Genomic DNA, 21,488 nt, shown 5'->3' on the forward strand with positions numbered 1-21,488 from the left:
CGGTCATTTCAATTAAGAATAAAGCTAAATTTAACTTGGGCTTTAATTTTCATTCTAATATATATATATATATATATATATATATATATAATAAAACTACAAAATATTAACGGGTATTTATAGATCGGATAATGGGATAAGTAATAGGACGAGTATTAAAAATTAAATTAATATTTTTATTTACGGGTAATATAATTATAATACTTTTCACTCAACTTTAAATTTGAGGATATCCTTTTTTCAAGATGAGTACAAGCCGAGTAACAAATCAAATATGGGTAATGAGTATTATTGCCCAGGTCTAGTTAAAACCATTCAAAATTTGGTAGGATATATATATATTGGAATAAGAGGTGTGTGAAAATGCGAACGTGATTAAGAGTTGTGGACTTGTTGAGAGTAAGCTTGCATGCCGCAAAGAAATATCCAAGTTAAAGAAATATAATCTTGTTAATGATCAGTATTTTACTGTCTTAGAGCCTGTAAAGAAATATCCAATTTAAACTTAATGAATTTTCATGGTCCACCATAAAGGACCACCAGAAAAGCTAAATTTCTTCTTTGTTTTAAACCCAGTTTCTCTGAACGTGAGCGTTGAATAAAACTCTTTAAAAGTCATATATAATTCAGATGTTACCACTTACGAACTTAGACCATCAACATCGTACATCTCCTAAAATGGAGGTCTTATTTAAACAAACATTCATATTTTAATATAATTACTTTATTTTAAAATGGACAAATAAAAGCTAAACACTTGTTGACAAAAAAAAAAAAAAAAAAAAAAAAAAAAAGATAAACATTTGTTGACAAGAAAGTGTCCTAACATATTTTAGAGTGTCTCTCCTAATTTTCTTATTATTATTTTTAATTAATAAGACACTCATTAACATCTCTGATGGAGATACTCTTACCGTTCATCATTGTCCACTAATGTTTTATTATTTAGAAGGAATATCACAAATCTCTATTAACTTTTTCCCTCTAAAAAAAGCTCCCAAACACGTAAATCCAGACTTGTTTACCCATTATGCCTTTCGGCGTCGGTGAGACCTCTAATGGTCAGCGTAAGAGGTGGTGATAAACCCTTTTAACCATTCTATAATCTACCTAAGCTTGGTTCTTCTCTTTTGTTCTAGCTCTAATTCCTTGCCCTCTAAAAATCCAAATGAAAATCCCCAAGAAGTCTTCTTCTCGAAAGGTTCCTTAACGACGAAAGAGTAAATCGTTGCTCTACAAGCTCTAATCTGAACCAGATCTCGGGTGAGGTCCCGCTCGTGAACCCGGCAACAAAAGCTTCACAACAGTCCAGCTGCTCTTCATCTCATACATTTGAGCAAAACTCCATCGATGTAACGCCTCGACCACCACCTTTTAGTGGGTCCCATGTCCAATCCTAGTCCATAGACCCATCTTCCATAATTGGTCTTACGTCCTCTCGCTAGGTTTGTTAGCCCATCAATATCCGACAGCCGCTACGTCCATGAGGCTTTAAAGACTTGTTTACCGTCCCTACAAATTATCACATGATCTTTCCCTATATTGTGTCCTCACTCGCACAGTTCTGACAATCACTTTCTCGAAGGTCACCCATCATGAGACTACTCCAACATAAATACGCTTAACTGTGGAGTTCTCTCAGGACCTTTGACCGAAAAGATAAATGTACTTTGGTGACATAGGTGGCCAAATCAATTCTTTTAAACCTCTCCGCAAACCGGGATTTCACAATTCAACCCCCATTAACAGATCGCAACGTCCTTGTTGCGCACCAAGACTGTCACCCCTGACGGTGTGAGCCCACTTGACTCAACACTCATCTAGATTTGGTTCGAATACCACTTGTAACACCCCAACTACCATCTCTTAGTGGATCCCATGTCCAATCCCAATCCATTGGCACACTTTCCTTAATGGGCCTCACGTCCTCTCACTACAATCACCATATGATATTTCTCTGTGTTTTGTCCTTCCTTGCACAGTCCCGACAATCACTTCTCGGTAGGTCACCCATCTTGAGACTACTCCAACATAAGCACACTTAACTGTTGAGTTCTCTCAGGACCTTTGATCGAAAAGATAAGTGCACTTTGGTGACATAGGTGGCAAAATTTATTATATTAAACCTCTACGCAAATCGGGGTGTCAAAATACATCACTTCCCACTGGATTTTGTTGATGGCAGGAGCTTCTCTTGGACCATCAGATGTGCATTTTCCAGTGGAACGTCAACGACTCACAATGAACTCAAAATCTGGCGGATGGTTTTCTAAAGTGCCTCACCATCGAATGCCATTCCGATTCTACAAAACGGCAGCGAATTCTTCTCCCATCACCCATCAGCAACAATCCAAGTGTTTGCTAGGGTGGGACTCAATTACTTCTTCGGCCCATTAATCCCATTGTGGCACATATCCAGGTCTGAACTCTGAGTTGCCCTACTTAGCTTTTCTCATAAACTTGTTTGGTTGATAATGGAGAGAAAGGTCTCCCATGTGGTCATAGGAACATTGCTTTTAGAGAAGACAAGCTTATTCAACTCTCGAAATTGTATGGATATTGCATTTTACTTGTCACCGGATGTAAGCTTAATGATGAAGTTTTGTGGAGTTGAATCTTTCTCGAACCTTATGTGTTGTGATCAGTGGCGGATCCAACCAAAATTTTGATAGGGTGCAAAAAAAACAAAAGCTTGTTATAGAGGGGAATTGAACTGTTTACCTCTTGATCTAGGTGGTGCACCCATTACCACTAGACCACTATAGTTAACAATTTTAATGCAAAATCAAACATTTTTTATATTTCATGTGGTGCAACTGCACCCTTCTCAACCAACCTAGATCCGCCCCTGGTTGTGATGCGTATCAAGCCACTGCCCTACTCTCTGATCTTGTACCGAGTATGAACCTTCCCATATCCGTTGTTGATAAGTTTCTATCAAGCTTAACCTCTTTAGTACCTATTACCTCTGCTTGGTAGAGTCGAGCATTCTTCGGTAGCAGAACATTGGTGTATTTAGAATGGCTTGATAGTTATGCTTGTCGAGGCCAGTATATTAGCTTTGGTCGGATGTTTGCAATGTGTAGTTATAAGTATGAACCTGATCCGACTATGTGCTTGAATCTGTTGCTTATACCCATTGCTCCCTTGTGAACCCCGATTGTAACTTCATCTAGAATCATGAGGTCTGTTCCTAAAAGAATGAAGAACTTTGCTCACATGCTCTTGAACCTTTTCATGTTGGCGAAAAGCACCTCAAATGTTTCCTCTGTGGAGCACTCTTTTACTAGCTCGATTGCGTTATCCGCTAGAACCGCTTATGACTAACAATTGGTTGAGGATTTTGTGAAGCCCAGCTTCAAAGAAAAATCTGCGTTGGTTCCAATAGACTTTTCAAATATTGTAAAAAAATTTCAAATTAAAAAATCCTTTGTAAAATTCATAGAACCCTTATCCTTTTGTTGTTTTGGTTATTTTAAATCATGTTATAAGAGCTTACCTTTATTGAAATTTTAGCTTAAACGAAAACTTTGGTTTGACAGAGGGAAAAAAAATATATATCACGTGGACGTACATAATAAAAAGAAAAGAAAAAAAAACGTCATATGGACCTGATCTTATGTTTTTTTTGGAGAAACCATTTTACTTTCCCATATCAGTGTCGGCTCAACTAAAATGGCTGGTAGTGCGACCTTCTGTAGCAAAGATCTGAATTAAAAAATTACATGTATAAAAGGGATCCAAATTTTTTTTTGTATGAACAAAAGAGGTAAATATATATATATATATATATGTCTAAAAGGGGTCCACATTTTTTTTTTAAAAAACAAAGAGAGTCAAAATAAAAATTAATATGAATATAAGGGTTTGTATAGAACTATTTTTTTTTTTTATCAAAATAAATAAAAATTTGTTAAAAAGTCTATTTAAAAAATTTGCCCAGGGGCTTAGAAAATGTTTGAGCCGGCATTGGCCCTAATTTCACAAATTTATTGAAAGGGAAATGGAATTATTAAGTGTTAAAAAGGAGAATGTTGTAACAAAAATGTAAAATAGTGCCAAGAGTAGTGAGGACTGGCGACCGACAAGGCAGTTTTTTTTCATTTTAAAAATGTTGAGAAAAAAAAACAATAAATGCGAATGTAATTAACATTTACACCAAAAAAAAAAATGCGAATGTGATTTGTGAGAGACTCTTTAAAAGAGCCTTAATTAAGAGGTGACAATGTTGATATAGGATAAGAGGTGTGTGAAAATTTGACGCGGTTAACTGAGAGGTGACATGTTCCCCCTCATTTAAACCACATGGCCATCTTCTTCCCTCTCATTTTAATACCACATTTTCCATTTCAAATTGTTAGGAGATAGATATTGGAATTAGCTAGAGAGTTGGGTGAAAATGGCGGAAAAAGAATATACGGAGTGTTTGCTGGAGAGTAAGTACCATGAAGGTTGTCCTGGATGCAAGGTTGATCAGATGAAGAGGCTTCGCCATGGCTTTCCTTTCTCGGAGCTTTTCTCCGTTTGGATCATCGTCCTCTGCACTAGTAATACTAACTCTCTCTCTCTCTCTCTCTCTCCTTATTTCATTCCTGAGAAGATGATCATGTTTTCTTTTATAATCTCAATAACGATTTTGCATATTTTGTATCGTTTCAGCTCTACCAATTTCTTCTCTTTTCCCTTTCCTTTACTTTATGGTGAGTGAGTAGTGTGAGTACTGGTACCCACACACATAATGCTTTAAAAGTAATCTACTTTACTCACCGGAATATCCGTGCTAGTCCAGTATTATTAGGTGCCCTACGCACAATCCCGTTTAGAAGCTTTAAAATAATTTTTTGTTTATACCCCTTATATTAAAAGAAAATTTTTTTGGACATTCTTTTTAATAGATTCACACTATAAGTTGAAATTTTTTACACAAATTCATGCTAAATCCTAATTTTTTCAAGCAAAAATCTATGTATTTCTATAAAATTGAACATTTTTCTACAGACTTACTTAAATAAAACTTCGAAAAAGGCCTTAATGACTAAAAAAAAATAAAAAAAAATTTTGGGACCCTAAGCACTGGCTTGAGTTGCTTTCCCTCTGGGCCGGCCCTGCGGAATATATTAGTTTTTGTTACATTGTGGTTTGGATTTTGGTGATTATTTAAAACGTGTGATATATTTGGTGCAGATTGATGATTTTGACATAGCAAAGAAGGAAGAAGACATTGGTTTTTACGCTGGATTTGTTGGTGAGTTTGTTTTCCCTCTGCACAAATTTTCAGCTTATGACAATTTATTACAAACGAACATGACGTAAAAATTCCACTCCATTAGCATCCTCCAACATGATAGAGTAAACTACATTCGGACAAACATCGTATGAATGAAAATCAAACTGCAACGTGGATGCATAGTTAGCTAACTGTCAACAAGACTGGTTAACCTCCCAAGATACATGAGTAACCTGAACAAACCAGTTTCTTGTAAAAGAGCCATGACACATACGTATAGGTCATCCATCGCTTATCCCTATTTTAAAAAACCCACAACCAACTCCTTAACCACCTTTTTAACCAAAAAAAAAAAAAAAAACCCTTATCCACCTCCAACTCCACCCATTCGAACCCCTTTCCCATGCAATCAAAAGACCGTAATATACCAATGTTCAGCGCAAAACCTTCCAACCAGCAACCATCTCCGTCCCGAATAACTCCTTCCATTGTAGCTGGACCCAGGTTCCCACGCGACACTCCATCTGTTGAGAGCTCAACCCACCCAACGCTCGATGGCCCGTAGCCGCCAAGAGATCATCCTCTCCACACTGCGTCCCACACATTGACCCGCTCCCACCAACGCATGACTATGCAAAACCTCCACTTCCATATCTTTAAGGAGACGAACTCTATCTCGATACTTTCCATTCTCACCAAACATATTCCCACATCTCCACTAAACTGCCATACTAAACAACGTTGGCCACTCCCCGCCCGTGAACCCGAAATCACCCCCATATTCTCAAATAGTATCACAATAAATATTATCACCCCCATATTCAAGCCGAAATTAAAATTTATCGCGGAGCAGTTGACATTTCTCTCTTCGTTGACTTTTCTCTCTCAAAACGCGATCTTCTTCCTTCACCAACCACCTTCGCCAATCTCGGCGTCGGTCGCCGTCGCCCCTCATGGGCAAGTCCAGACCTAAGAAAAAGCCCCCCCCGCGGTAACCCCTCTGGTGCCGAAACCTCTGCTTCCTCCCCGGCGAGGCAATCCCTACCTGATTCTCCAAAATCGGCTAGGGATGTCTCTGTCTCGTCCCCTGTAAAGTTGTTGCCTGAGTTAGAAGTGAGCTCAGCCAATAATGAAGTCAATCTGGCCATCCTTTGCGGTCAAGCCTCGAAGACTGGCGATTCTGAAATTGCAATCCCTAGATCCCCAAAAGTTATGGCTGCAACCGTTGTGGCGGGCACATCAAAATCAGTACCTGATAAAGAGCCGGGCGAGATTACTCCCCTACCTGCTCCAGCTACGCTAAAAAACCCCATCATCCTTCCTCCGGTGGCACCTGCTAGTAATCCCCCAGTTGAAGCCCAACCCTGAAAAGCGATGGTCAAAGACAGCTCCACGCATTTAGAGAGGAAAAAATCTCTTTTTACGTTTGAATCTGGAGAGGTATGCATAACTATCCCCAACTAAGTCATTGAGAAGAACAAAAAGGCTTGGGATAGCTTTATCCTGGGTCAGTTTTATGAGGAGCCGCCTGCTAGAGGTGTTGTCCATGCCATTGTCAATGTTATCTGGAGCCGTCAGCGAAGGGACATTACTGTCTCCAAAATGGAAGGTCACTCGTTTCTGTTTAAAGTTCCTTGCCCGAATGCTCTTAGACGTATCTTGAGTCAGCCGTTATGGCAAATTGACGGTCAGACGATGTTTGTTGCTAAGTGGTCTCCGGACGTTACCCCAAAAAAGCATGAGCTAACTATGGTCCCGGTATGGTTGGATTTCCATGGCGTGTCACTGGAGTTCTTTAATCGTGAGGGCTTGGAACACATTGCAGGCTTGGTCGGACATCCTCTATGTCTCCACCCTCACACAGAAAAGCTTCTGAACATTGAAGTCACCAGGGTCTACACAGTTATTGACCCGCGTAAGCCACTATCGGATGCTGTTAATGCAAGATTTGAATCAGGAATCATCAAGAGGATTCGAGTCTCTAGCCCCTGGCTCCCTTCATTGTGTAGTCACTGTAAACAGGTTGGGCACACTGTAACTCATTGCACTCTAGCCCCTCCTAAATGCACCTCATGTGTCTCAGTAAAGCATCCCACAGTATCATGCCCTCGAGCAAAGAAAGATAAGGCAGCAGGTAAGGCTCCCATTCAAAGTCAACTACCGATTGTTGAAGTAAAGGAGCCTTCTGGCCCCATCATTCAAAGCATGGCGCTTCTTCCTACTTCAACGCTCGCCAAGCAGACAGCTACAAGTTCAACAGCTGACCTGATTGCCCCACCAACAACAGTGGAGTTGCCAAAGCGGAACGCACCCAAACCTTATGAGAAACATTTTGATGCGGATAAGTTGTGTATTGACCTATCTACAAACATGTTCGCTCACATCTCACCAAATGGTGGTCATGATAATGCCAAGGAGTTGGATACGGATGCTAGTCTCTCGGGTGATGAGGACAACCCTGAAGCAGAGTCTGACAGGTTTCTCCAGGTCATATCTAAACGGTTACTAAAGAAGAAAGATTCTAGAGCCCAGGGTAGAGGCCCTTTATCTCTCTAACTCAATATCCTCCATATGGATATTTTTTGTCGTAATGTAAGAGGGTTTAATGACCCCATTAAACGTAGAAGTTTTCGGAAATGGCTAAAGGTATATAAACCTCTTTTTGGCGGAATTATAGAAACTCGGGTGAGCCCCTTGAAGGCTCAAAATTTTGTTTCCAGTGTAGTCCCGGGCTGGTGCTTCTCAGATAATTTTGATTTCTCTGACCTAGGTAAGATATGGGTTGTATGGCACCCTTCTGTCAAGGTCACCATTTTGTCAAAGTCTCTGCAAATGATAGTTTGCCTTGTCCAGTTGCCTTTTGTATCTGTGGAACTGGTGGTCTCCTTAGTCTATGCATCGTCCACCTCTAATATGGAAAGGAAACTACTTTGGGATGAGCTCCATCTCCTTGCTGCTTCATCTACTGTGTCGAACAAGCCTTGGGCAGTCATTGGAGATTTAATCAAATCCTCTTCCCTCACGAGCACTCCAACCCAAGCATTGTTTCTTTATCTGGTGGCTTGAGGAATTTTCAAGATTGTGTGAGCAAGTCTTATCTCACAGACCTCCCCTACTGCGGTAACACATTTACTTGGACAAACAATCATGATGTTGGTCTAATAGCAGAGAAGTTAGATCATATCCTTGTGAACAATGTCTGGTTGTCCCTTTTCCCCAACTCGATTGGTGTCTTTGGTGAACCGGGTTTCTCAGATCATAGTCTATGCTGTATTTTCTTGGATTCTGGTATGCAGAAGAGGAAATCGCCTTTCATGTTTCTTTCACACCTCAATCAACACCCGGACTTCGCTCCCCTGATTAGATTGTGGTGGAATGCCCTGTCATTTGACTGCTCGAAGATGTTGAAACTGTCCAAAAAGCTAAAGGAATTAAAGAGTGTCATTCGAACCTTTGCCAAGGACAATTACTCCAAACTTGAGAAAAGAACGAGTGAAGCGTATGAGGATTTAATGGTTTGTCAACAACAGCTGCTTCAGTCCCCATCAGATCACGAGCACCAGAAGGAAAAACAAGCCCATTTGAAATGGTCGGCATTGGCTAAAGCTGAAGAGACATATCTGAGACAAAAGTCCAGAATATATTGGTTAAGGGATGGAGACAGCAGTACACGATTCTTCCACAAGGTAATATTGTCTCGTATTGCTCAGAACCAAATCTTGTATCTGCTGGACGACTCTAATCGCATGGTAGATACGAGGCAATGGATTCAGCAAGTTGTTGTAACGTACTTTATGAACTTCCTGGGATCAGCATCCAATGCGTCACCGCCTAGTGTGGAGGAACTGGCTACCTTGCTCCCGCAGCACTGCTCTGCATCAGCAAGTCAGATGTTATCAAAGCCATTTACCTCTGAAGAGATCAAGCAGGCAGTCTTCTCCCTACCTCGTAACAAGGCCCCAGGTCCAGATGGCTACAGTGTTGAGTTTTTTACTGCTCACTAGAGTACAGTGTGACCAGATGTGATCGCTGCAGTCCTGGAATTCTACTCCTCTGGGCAAATGCTTAAACAATGGAACTCCACTTTGCTCTCTCTCATTCCGAAAAAACCAAATGCATCCAGAATGACTGAGTTTCGACCCATCGCCTGCTGTAACACCATATACAAAGTCGTGACCAAACTGCTAGCAAGTAGGCTCAAGGCTGTTCTGCCAGATCTCATCACCAATACCCAATCGGCCTTCATCCCAGGACATCTTCTAGTTGAAAATATCTTACTTGAAACGGAGTTAGTCCAAGGGTACAATCAGAAGAACATCTCTACTTGAGGTTTGCTAAAGGTTGACCTGCGCAAAGCGTTTGACTCAATTCATTGGGACTTCCTCGTCAACACAATGCGAGCCATGGACTTCCCTCCGCATTTTGTCACTCTCATCAGCCAATGCATCACCACGCCAATGTTCTCCCTCGCGATTAATGGTTAAACTTGTGGTTATTTTAAAGGCGCTAAAGGACTTAGACAAGGTGACTCCATTTCACCGTATCTGTTCACCATAGCGATGGAGGTCTTCTCTCAGTTATTGAACAGACGCTACAATAATGGTTCCATTGGGCACCATCCTTCAGCCTCCATCCTTCATGTATCCCATCTTGCTTTTGCTGACGATGTAATGCTTTTCTTTGTTGGCACAAAGGAATCTTTGCGCAACATCACCACAGTACTTGACACATTCGCTGGCATGTCTCGTCTAACCATGAACAAGGACAAGACTGAGCTGTATATTGCAGGAGTGAACCAAGCTGAAACCGTAACGATATCCTCTCTTGGTTTCAGGATTGGTTTATTCCCATTCCGATATCTTGGTCTTCCTTTGATGCACCGTAAACTCAGAATCGCTGATTACAGACCCCTTCTGGACAAAATAGCTTTGTGGTTCTCACCCTGGTCAGCTCGCGCTCTGTCATACGCTGGTAGAATGGCTCTAATCACTTCAGTCATCTACGGTACAGTAAATTTCTGGGCATCGGCATTCATCTTGCCGAAAGGTTGCATCAAGCACATAGAGTCGCTTTGCTCAAGATTTTTGTGGACAGGCGACATAAACAAAAAACCAAATGCTAAGGTTGCTTGGAGTACACTATGCCTACCGAAGAAGGAAGGGGGACTTGGATTTAGGTGTATCTCTACTTGGAACAAAGTCTTATGCCTAAAGTTAATCTGGAGGCTGTTTGTGGGTGACTCACTTTGGGCTCAATGGCTTAAGAACAATAAAATCAAAGATGGAAATTTCTGGATGCTTGATGAGAAAAAGGCAACTTCGTGGACATGGAAAGCGCTTCTCCACCTTAGACAGTATGCTCTCCGCTTCCTCTGCTGTGTTGTAGGTAACGACGAGCAAGTCAGTTTTTGGTATGATCGGTGGACCCCTTTTGGTCAACTTATCCACTTTATAGGTCCGGCGGGCCCTCTGCAAACGGGTATACCTCTGAATGCTATGGTTGCAAGAGCATGCTCTCAGTCGGGATGGCTGCTAAGGCCGTCACGATCTCCGCAAGTGGAGCAACTGCACATGCATCTGTCAACCATTCAACCACCTGATTTTTGCCCTGAACCTGACATTTTTCTCTGGAACATTGATGGGGAGGAACAAGACTACTTTAGCGCAAAGCACACATGGGAGAGTTTGAGGCAGCGTCGAGAACCGCTATCATGGACAGCACAAGTCTGGTTTAAAAGGGCCACACCCAGGCATGCATTCCTTTTTTGGCTCACTCATCTTGACCGATTACCTACTCGTTCAAGACTAGCAAGCTGGGGAATGCAAATAGATATTTCTTGCTGCATGTGTGGACGTGGTCCTGAGACTCGTGATCACCTATTACTACATTGTGTACTCACTGAGGAGATATGGTTGCAAGCAACAAAAAGACTGGGCTACCGCCCTTTCGTTTTTCACACGTGGGAGGCTCTCTCTGCTTGGTTAAACTCCTCTGATGATATCTCTCCCATCACTCTCAAGAGACTGGTGGCACAGGTAGTCATATACACCGTTTGGAGGGAAAGGAATGAACGATTGCACAACAGCACCAACACTTCCTTGCTTGCTCTGTTCAGGACTATGGATAGAGGAACCAGGGATGCTATTCTAGCAAGGAGTCACATAAAGCTCTTCAAAAACCTCCTCGGCGACTGGTTAAAGTTTTTGTAGGAGAAGTATTTCTTTGATAGCCCTTGAGTTTTTTTTTTTTGGCAAGGCCTATCTTTTGTATCAACTTATTGTAGTTACTACAATACATTTTCTTCAATGAAAATTCACAAATTTTCAAAAAAAAATAAAAAATAAATAATCAACTTAGACTAAGTATAACATAAGAAGATAACTAAAATAAATATTATCAACTTAGACTAAGTATAACCATAGTTACATATACTTCATAATACAACTATATTTTAATTCTGGATCTTTAGAAAATATTATTTTGTATAATTTGTTAATTTTCTTTGTTCTTCTTTTGTACAATAAGTATAGATTTATAGGTATCTAGCTAATTTCCTAACGTGATATGTTTATTATTCAACATATTTTAATAATTATGAGACAAAAGCTGGTTAACAAACATTTTGGTAATAGATAAGATTTAGTGTCACGTGTTGAGCAAATAATTATGTGTTGAGCAAATTTAGAAAGTAAAAACTTACAATTTTCTTACCTAAAATTAGATTTTCAAAGTAAGTTGTCAATAAAATCGTGAAATATGTAAAGTTAGTAATTTAAGATGTTGACAAATGTCAATTTATCGATTTGAGATTACAGAACATGTAAAAAAAAAATAGTTTTTTTTATTTGTATATTATATATCCATAAATGTTATACATAAAATATTGTGACATGTTTCATGATTTAATTTAAAATATTATATTAAATTATTTTATTTTTATTTTTAATTATAAATATACAATGATTTAAATTAAAAAGTGATGTTTTTAATTTGAAATTTATTTTTTAAAGAATAATATAAACAATAAATATTTGTTTATTCCTTTTTCAATATTTTTAATTTTCTTATGTTGTAATATTTTTAAAATCATATTATTTACTTCAATTTGATTTCAAATTGATAATCCATGATGATTCAAGAGAAAGTTTATTATTATTTTTTTCAGATTTTTTTTTTAATTTTATTATGTTATAGTATTTTATTTTCTATTTTGTATCTCTTAATTATCTAAGAGTCATATATCATCTTGCTTATGATTTTTTTTTTTGATTTGTCAATTTTTTTTAATTTCTCAAATTTTATTGGGTTGGTAATTAACCCATTGCAATCATGCAATTTTCTTTTCCTCAGTTTTTCTTTCAAAATATTTTGAGTAAAACAATTTAGTGGTTAAAGAAACTATGTTACAAAAAAAAATAGTAGTTAAAAGAATTATGTCAAAATGAAAGTAAAACACATAAAATTGGTTTAATTTGTACATAAAGACATTTTTAGGTGGTTTATAAATAGCATACTTTAACAAACAAAAAAAAATCTTGTGTAAAAACACATTTTGGTGGTAAAACATAGAGTAAAATGTATGTGGACGCTAATAAGATGGCGCTTTGACGTTTGCATATAAAATATTTTGTGAATAAGTTGTCGAATATTTTTAAAATTTGGTAATAATAATATTTGTATTGATAAATATTTGACAAAAGTTTTAGTAGCTGGTAATTTAGTTTAAGATTTTTGTAATAATTTTTATGATTTTAAATATAAATTAGTGTATTAAAGTATAAACAAATTTGATTTTTTCTCTTACTAAAAGTATTTATATATTTACTTCTAAAAAGTAGTTGTTACTTACACTAAAATGTTAATTTATTTTTAAAAATTTAATTTTATTAGACAACTTCCTAATCAAAGTACATAAGCAGAATAAACTTGTGTATGAACATCAATGATTTACATCTGTAGGTAACTGACGTAGGCTTTATCTTGACATAACCTAGCCCTTATCTTAATTATAATGTTACAAACTGATATATTCTTTTTTGTTTCAATTACTTATTAATCTAAATGCCTCAGTGATCTTATCGCGGAAGTATTTTAGATGTCGATCCCAAGAGGAATAAAGATTACCACACGAGAGATGCGAGAATTTAAACTAATTCAGAACAAATGATTTTTAGGATTTTGTTTTGATTAAAATGAAAGAAATGCAAGAAGTAAAATAAAGACAAAGTAGTGAACCATGAGTTTAACTATCATGGGAATGGATTAACAATCATGCAATGATGCAAAGGTTGAATAAAGCACAATCCTAGAACATGGAACTCAAAGATATGACAATCCACTTTCGTGGCAATATCATCTAATTATTAACAACTTCCGTTCGCAATTAAATGATCAATGAGCATTACAAACAACTGAACAAGTCCAACTAGTTCACTAAACACCCTAATCATCCGTTCGCTAGGTCTGTAAAGCTCATAAATGTTCGGTTCAAGCATTTCATCAAAAAAATATAGGGCGAGAAATGCTTAGACTCTAAACTCTAGATCAACCTAAATGACTAAACTAATAATAACCAACCTAAATCAATCATCACCTAACCATGAAATCATCATAATCTAGCATTACCAATGATCTAACAAAAAGACTAATTAACAACTAACCATGGTAAAAGATAAAGAAAAATTCATAAACATAAAGATATATAAGATAGAGATGAAGAATCCTTCACTAAAGTGGCATGGATCTTTGAAGATCAATCCAAAATATTTTGGATCTAAATCCAATTCTAGAGAAGAAGTTTAGAAATGTCTCACAAAAGTGATTAAATACAAAATGGGTTCGGACCGGGTCGAAGTTTTTGATCCAACTCGCGATTGAATCCTTCGGTGTACCTTTGGACGAAGAGGTTGGCCGCAGGCTGCCATCGTTCACCATCTGCCCGAAGGTGCTTCAGAAGTCTCACTCCTTGTTCACTTTTTGCTCATTCCCGCGCCAGAATGATATATGTCCATTAAAACCGTCATAACCCTTGCATCGTAGCTTGAACTCACCTCCGTTAGAAAGCTAACTTAATTAGCTATAACTTTTATGAAGCGCTCCGAAGCTAAATATCAATGCATCCGAGTCTGATCTTTGAGACGCTTTTGACTGGTTTCTGAACCTTTCTTTTCTCTTCTTTCCACTTAAATGTGTGTCATCCACAATCATCTTAACCTGAAATGGGTCAAAAGACACACAAAACACGTAAAAAATACACACAAAGACACTCGAGGACTTCTAAATGCAGAAAAGACAATGAAAATACTAATGGAACACAATGAAACAACCATGAAAGAGCAGTAAATATAGAGTATATATATCACAAACTCACAGTGTGTGTGTTGCCTTTTTGGAGGTTGCTCTTTTATGCTGGGACGAGCGTTGACATCTGTGATCTGCGGAATTCTTGCTGATCGTTATGGTAGAAAACCTGTAATCCTTATTGGAACCACTTCAGTGTAAGTAATGTTTTATTTGCATTTCTTGATTCTTCAATCTCCCTTTCATAAACCCTTTTTTGTATTTTAAAAAAATAAACCAATGCTTTTTGATTTTCTGTTACAGGGTCGTTTTCAATACTCTGTTTGGCCTAAGTTTAAATTTCTGGATGGCCATTATCACAAGGTTTTGTCTCGGTTGTTTCAACGGTTTACTCGGCGGTCCTATCAAGGTCTCTTCTCCTCTCCTCCTCTTAAACAATATAATTCATACTTGCTTGTTCCATGAATCTCATTGAGTCATTGTGATGAATCCAGGCATACGCAGTAGAAACGTTCCGTGATGAGTATCAAAGTTTAGCATTATCAGCAGTAAGCTCCTTGTTCCAAAGTTTACCTCTTGTGTTTTCCTTCCAATTCAATATTAGAGAATCTTAACATGATATCCCTGACCCTGTAGGTTAGTACCGCATGGGGAATTGGACTCATCATTGGCCCTGCAATAGGAGGTTTTCTTGCTCAGGTCTTCTTCTTTAACATTAAGCATTTCTATCTAATTCTTTCACTCTTACCTCCCTTGCCCTTAGTGATTCTTGTTTAACTTTGTAGCCTGCAAAGCAATATCCAAGTTTATTCTCACAGGATTCGATTTTTGGCAAGTAAGCGTTATCTCCTCTTCACTTTTCATTCAACTATTTAATAGATATACAGTCGTCTCATGGGTCTATAAATCATAATGCAGATTCCCCTACTGTTTGCCGTGCTTTGCAATATCCATTTTTGCATTCTTAGTGACCATAATCTCGTTATGGATTCCGGTAAGCTCTTTACTTTTCCTGCTCCATGTAGACTCTAGTTACTGTGTTTAAATTAGCTTTAAGCCTAGTGATGGCTGTTTCTCCTCTCCAGGAAACATTGCACAATCACAAGTTTGATGATCATGATCAGTCTTTTGATGCTGTCAAAGATGATCCTGAATCTAATAAAGTGGCAAAGAAAAATGAGAAAAAATCTCTCTTGAAAAACTGGCCACTAATGTCATCTATGATCGTCTACTGCATCTTTTCACTTCATAATATGGCTTACACAGAAGTGCGACTCTTCTTCTTCTTCCACTTTCATCTTTTGTTTTATTTTGGCCCATGTATGAGAAATCTTCAGCTTTCTTTCTTGGATAGATCTTTTCGTTGTGGGCAAACAGCCCGAGGAAATTTGGAGGTTTGGCATACACCACTGCAGAAGTTGGTTCTGTTCTTGCAGTTTCAGGTGTGTCCATATATATGTCTCAAAGCTAACATTTACAATAGAATTTGTAATGTTCTGACCTAGACACTACTTCTTTCTAGGCGTTGGTCTCCTTATCTTTCAGCTTTCCCTCTACTCTTATGCGGAGAGGAACTTAGGCCCAATCATAGTTACACGTATATGTGGGGTAGTCACTCTGCATGCTCATGTTGTTCTTACTGTTAAACCATATGTTTTTGAGGATGCACGTTCTAATCTTGTGCTTGTTTTCAATACTCACAGATTCTGTCTGTGGTTGTCTTATCAACTTACCCACTAATAGCAAAACTATCTGGTGTCGCCCTTACCATGGCACTATATTCTGCATCCGTAGCAAAGAACGTCTTAAGCGTAAGTTTCTGATAACCTTAAAGTAGAAGAATGTGTTGATTTGGAATTTAATTAGTCTATGTCCTCCACAGTTGTGTGTGTGTGTTAACTAAAATGTTAATGTGTGTAGACTTCTACTATAACTGGAACGTTCATCCTTCAAAACAGGGCTGTGGTAAGTAATTTCACAACATTGATTAATTTTACTATTTAGTTAGGTGAGAAACCATGCAATAATTAGAACCTCATTAATTCTTTTATATACAACAATAGGGACAAGACCAAAGAGGAGCAGCTAATGGGATTTCCATGACAGCGATGTCTATTTGTAAAGCAATAGGTCCAGGAGCAGCAGGAGTCATGTGCGCAACTTATTCTACCTCATTTTTTACATTATTATGCTTCAAATTTTGTTATATGTAACAAACAAACAATCGCAAGTCTCTTATCTTCGTTTCGCTTACAACTTTGTCTATCCGCAGTTTTTCTTGGAGCGAGAAACGCCAGGATGCTTCTTTTCTCCCTGGTAATGTGAAATCTTCATGTTCGCATATAATCCACATTATTAATCAACTATGCAGCTATACAAGTTTAGAATATAAACACTTAACCAATGTCAGAGTATATATTAAAGATGGTGAGAATGTGGTGCAGGCACCCAGATGGTATTCTTTATACTGAATGTGGTATTGGCAGTCGGGGTTCTTTGGACGTTCAAACCGTTTCTAGGTGAAAGACAACATTAAGAAGCCACATCGGATTGTATTTTGATTGTAGAATATTGTATTTGTCTGATGCCAGAGTTATACCAGAGATCATGTGTGTTTAATAATATGGCACGGGGGGAAAAAAACTTATTAGACTACGTACTGTCATCATCCTCTGTATGTTTTTTCTTTCGGTGTCAATGTGAAGTCATCCTCTGTATGTTTATTGGACAAGTTGTTCACAAAATCTTGTCTCTGTGAGAACAGTTGTAAGAAGATATTTTAAAAATAAAATTGTTTTGTAAATTAGTACAACGTATGTCATTTTTTTTTCACAACATGCCATTTTTCATTGTATCAGATACACTGTGCCCGGATTAAGTTTCTACAGGTTGGATTTAATTTGGACGTCCAAATTCGTGGGTTCCGAAAGGAAAAAAAAAATAGTAATTTTTCGGACAACAAAATTTTATGACAAATCTCGTAACTTAGGAGGGATCGAATATATCTGCATCCGTATAAGTTGCGTTTTAGACTCTAGTATTGGTCGTTATCAAATCAAATCTTGGAATAGTTAGTATTATAACAACGAGTAGATTTAATAAAGGTTTCTACGTACATGATGTTTTCGCGATAATGGCTACAAAAAACACCTCTTCAAATTGTTCAAACTCTTCTGAACGTAGACGGAACTCAATCTCTATGAACACAACAAGTACACAACAAAAAATCGCAACCGTTTATCTCTAAGTCCAAACCGCAGACGTGTCGCTTCAAATTTACTTGTTGTAGCTTACACGTCAATACACAAGATAATGATCTCTCTTTCTAAAACAATCTTCAGTTCTTCACGTGTGTGTGTGTGTGTTTTTTTTTTTTTTTAAATTCAAACATGCAGACGAAGTGGAACATATCAAAACGCAGACTTGTTGTCGATGGCGAGAGTGTGCCTCACCTCACGCGCTTGCAAGGTGAGAGATGTATGTGCACATGTCATATTCCTTTGGTGGAGTCATACTTTTGTACCATCAAACTAGTCATAGTCATACATAATAAAACGTTACTAAATGGTGTCAACAACCAAAATCAAAAAAAGTAAATCAAAAAGGTTATTGACAAAAAAGAAAACAAAAACAAAACAAAACAGTAACATCATCATCCTCACACACCAATCACACAAATAACGTAATCAAAAAATTGTTATTATCCCACTTTTAAAAGAAGAAACTTTTTGTTTTCTGCCAAACACTTCAATACAAAGAGACGACCGCCGTCGCCGGGAAGTGACGTCACCAAAAATGGGTGCCACAGAGCCCGTACGATAACATCTCAGTCCGAGTCCTGCATTTTTCCTAGCAATCACTCTCTTCTTTTGCTAAAATAGTCTTCTTTTGTTAATGATCAGTTTTTATTTTTCCTTTTGAAGGAGGTGGAGAGAGAAAGCAAAGGAGAGACGTTAAAGATAGACAAGGAAGAAACAGAGAAGAAGCAAAGAAGAGGAGGAGTAAAGGATATGGAAGAGGAGGAAGGAGAAGAGTCAAAGGATAAAGATGAAATTAGTCACCATAGATTTTTAGCGAGCTTGAACAGATTAAACCCAACTAACCCTCTTAGGATCATTGTTAATGGCGGTGGTGGTTCTAGATTCACTACGCCTACGCCTCCTCCGCCTACCAATCTCGCACAACCACTCCGATCTTCCTTAAGACAGCCACATCCGCCGCCGCCACCACGGCCTCTGACGCCTCCTACCTTCGTGCCAGAAGAGCCTCAACCTCAGACTCCTCCGCCTCCTTCTCAAAATCAAACTCGTTCCATCTTCACACCAACCCCTCAAGTAATTCCCTTTCCTTTTTGCATTTCAGTCTCAAAGTTTTCATTTTTTCAGGGAATTAAGTAGGTAATTTGGTTGGTTCTGTAGATTTGGAGGAAACTGATAAAAATTTGAACTTTATTGAGAATTTTGGTGGGTGTTGTTTGAAATTAGTTAGGATTTCTAAGTTGGGTGAGTTTAAAGTTTCCTAATTTATTTGGTTTGCAGCCAACGTTGGCATCACTGAATTCAACCAAGTACACAAACAAGTTCTTTCTGCTGCTCTTCATATTTCACAAGGTTGTTGCTATTGGGTTTGTGTGCTTCCTTGTCTTCAGAGGCGTCCAAGGTCTTATTGGATCCAATGGTCGTGTCAAAAGGAAAGAGCAAAAGATCCTCAGATTCCTACTTCCACAAGTCGAAGCTGCGTCACTCTTGAGCATCGTTCTCGCATTCCTCTGGCAAATGGCATTCCGGATTTGGCCTGAGTTCATGATTCACTTCATACTTTGGAGTACCTTTTTGATGTCTTTATCCTCAGGGATTCTCTTACTGTGTTTTCAGATGCCAGCCACTGATGCTGTTGGGGTTTGCCTCATTGCATTCTCAATTGGCAATGGTTTATATGCTTGTTGGGTCACTCGCAGAATCAAATTCTGTTCCAAGATTTTGGTCAAGTCGTTAGAACCTGTTTCCAAGTTCTCGGATTTGAATTTACCCACCTACTACATGTTAGCTGCTGGTTTCATCTGGATGTCTCTTTGGATTTTTGGTGTCATTGGTGCCTTGAACTTCTATTTCCCACCACTTGTGATTATTGGCTTGGTGTTAAGCCTGGCTTGGACGACGGAAGTGATGAGGAATGTTGTTAATCTAACTGTGAGTAGGGTCATTGCTTTGTACTATCTAAGGGGAATGCAGTCTAGTACCCGGTTTAGTTTCCAAAGGGCCTTGTCTCGTAACCTCGGGAGCGCGTGTTTAGGATCTTTGTTTGTTCCAACAATAGAAGCCTTAAGAATCTTGGCAAGAGGATTGAATTTGCTCAAGGGTGAAGATGAGTTCATGTTTTGTTGCGCTAACTGCTGTCTCAGACTCATGGACTTCATATTCGAGCATGGAAATGGCTGGGCCTTTGTACAGGTACTATCAACTTATTCTTTAAACCATGCCACTCTCATTTTTCGTATATTCGAATCATTTTTATCATTTTCAAGGGAGTAGAGTAGGTAACAACTAGTTTGTCATGATCTCTCCTAATTATTATATTGTATATATCTGCAGCAGTCATTTTGGTTTCTTTATATAAATATCTTCTTGCAAAGATTCAGTCTAGTAACAGTATTATAATCAAGTTGGTTGTGGTGAGTCTTTGTTTTTTACTCTTTTTTCGGATATGAGAATCTTGCATCATCTTGAGAAGTCGAGGCACAACCACATGCATTTCTGCATTTTTAACAATTATTTTGAATCACATAAATAGTACACTTAAGTTTTGGAATCAATAGTATTGGGTCATTTGTGCCTTAATAGTAAGTTTATTGTACAAATAATCTAACTTTTAAGTGGGTAACAGCAGACGGGGCAAAACTAGACTAGATCACTATCCATTCACCACTCACTAAGTAGTCTTGTTGTTACAGATAGCTGCTTATGGGAAGGGATTTGTGAGGGCGTCGCAAGACACGTGGAAACTGTTTGAGGATGTAGATATGGTTGAGATCATAGATGCAGACATAACAAGCTCCATCTGCTTCCTCACGGGAATCTGCAGCGGATGCGTCTGTGTGATTGTCGTGGCTGCTTGGACTCATACAGTTTACAAACCTTTTACAGCCACCATCTCCTTACTTGCCTTCTTCATTGGATACCTCATGGTAAATAACACTTATACTATTGAACTCTAAAAGGTTTTTGATTCAACTGTATTCTCATCATATATAATCATTTTGTTTTTGGTGGGAATGTGTTAACAGACAAGGATCTCAATGGCATTGCCACACGCCTGCGTAGGTTGCTACTACACTTGCTACGCGGAGAATCCAGAAAACAGATTCTTCGACAATAAACCAATAAAAGATAGGCAAGCTTTGATAAAAAATGGACGTGTTGCTGTCACCACCCCTAGAGTTCGCCGTGCTCTAGCCTAGCTTAATCATCATTTTTTTATTTCCTGCATGATTGATTGATATGGCTCTAGGTGTTAAATTTTTCAGAAATCAATAAATTTAGTTACAAATTTGTATTTAAATATGAAAAATTAATTTAATAACAGAAAGAGTGAAGAAGAGTCCAACAATATCATCAGTGGGGTAAGGAAGAATTTGTGGATAGACATAAGCTCGTGACATCAACACAATCCAACTAATGTGCCAAAAGCCAAGTTGGCTGAGCTTTTTTTTACTCTTCTTTTTTTTGCTTCTTTGTTGTTGGTGAGACCCTCCTCTCAATTACTTTCTTCTGTACATATTTTATTCTTTTGTTCCTTTCTGTAAATGAGTATATTCCATTCTCAAAATTTTAAAAGTAGCTTGTTTTTTAAACTTTTTGTAGTCCATCTTTTTAAAGCATTTTAGGGCTTTAGCTTTCTGTATATGCCTATATGGGTATATTCCTTTCTCTACTTTGCTTCACTGAGTTCAGCAACAAAAAGA

At 38.1% G+C, this 21,488-nt stretch overlaps 2 protein-coding genes and 1 long non-coding RNA gene across 6 annotated transcripts; 2 read left to right on the plus strand and 1 right to left on the minus strand.

The window, feature by feature from the left end:
• Positions 1–791: 791 nt before the first annotated feature.
• LOC104705632 (uncharacterized) lies at positions 792–4,666 on the minus strand. 2 transcript variants are annotated; one of them, XR_754355.3, is made up of 2 exons: positions 4,445–4,578; positions 792–3,370 (listed from the first exon to the last, which is right to left on the minus strand). It is a non-coding gene; the product is annotated as an uncharacterized LOC104705632 (long non-coding RNA). The 2 variants fall into 2 exon arrangements; XR_015563708.1 differs by lacking the exon at positions 792–3,370 and adding an exon at positions 3,484–3,708 and having other exon boundaries at positions 4,445–4,666.
• On the plus strand, positions 4,175–17,330 carry LOC104705631 (protein ZINC INDUCED FACILITATOR-LIKE 1-like). Its single transcript, XM_019228254.2, has 17 exons — positions 4,175–4,547; positions 4,660–4,700; positions 5,185–5,245; positions 14,622–14,724; positions 14,831–14,936; positions 15,022–15,075; positions 15,164–15,226; positions 15,313–15,362; positions 15,446–15,521; positions 15,613–15,795; positions 15,882–15,969; positions 16,050–16,135; positions 16,231–16,338; positions 16,448–16,492; positions 16,591–16,679; positions 16,800–16,843; positions 16,972–17,330. Exons 1-17 carry the CDS (start codon positions 4,400–4,402, stop codon positions 17,061–17,063), a joined length of 1,437 nt encoding a protein of 478 aa, XP_019083799.1. The 5' UTR covers positions 4,175–4,399; the 3' UTR covers positions 17,064–17,330.
• A 739-nt stretch (positions 17,331–18,069) lies between these two features.
• On the plus strand, positions 18,070–21,133 carry LOC104705636 (protein PNS1). Of its 3 annotated transcripts, none has more exons than XM_087461383.1 (5): positions 18,070–18,340; positions 18,451–18,861; positions 19,066–19,977; positions 20,478–20,711; positions 20,811–21,133. In XM_087461383.1, exons 1-5 carry the CDS (start codon positions 18,323–18,325, stop codon positions 20,982–20,984), a joined length of 1,749 nt encoding a protein of 582 aa, XP_087317509.1. In that variant the 5' UTR covers positions 18,070–18,322; the 3' UTR covers positions 20,985–21,133. The 3 variants fall into 3 exon arrangements, with proteins under 3 accessions (XP_087317509.1, XP_087317510.1, XP_087317511.1); XM_087461384.1 differs by having other exon boundaries at positions 18,103–18,356; XM_087461385.1 differs by having other exon boundaries at positions 18,230–18,362.
• The last annotated feature ends 355 nt before the right edge of the window (positions 21,134–21,488 follow it).

Source organism: Camelina sativa, chromosome 8 (assembly GCF_030686135.1).
Source record: "Camelina sativa cultivar CO46 ecotype springtype chromosome 8, ASM3068613v1".
NCBI lineage: Eukaryota > Viridiplantae > Streptophyta > Magnoliopsida > Brassicales > Brassicaceae > Camelina > Camelina sativa.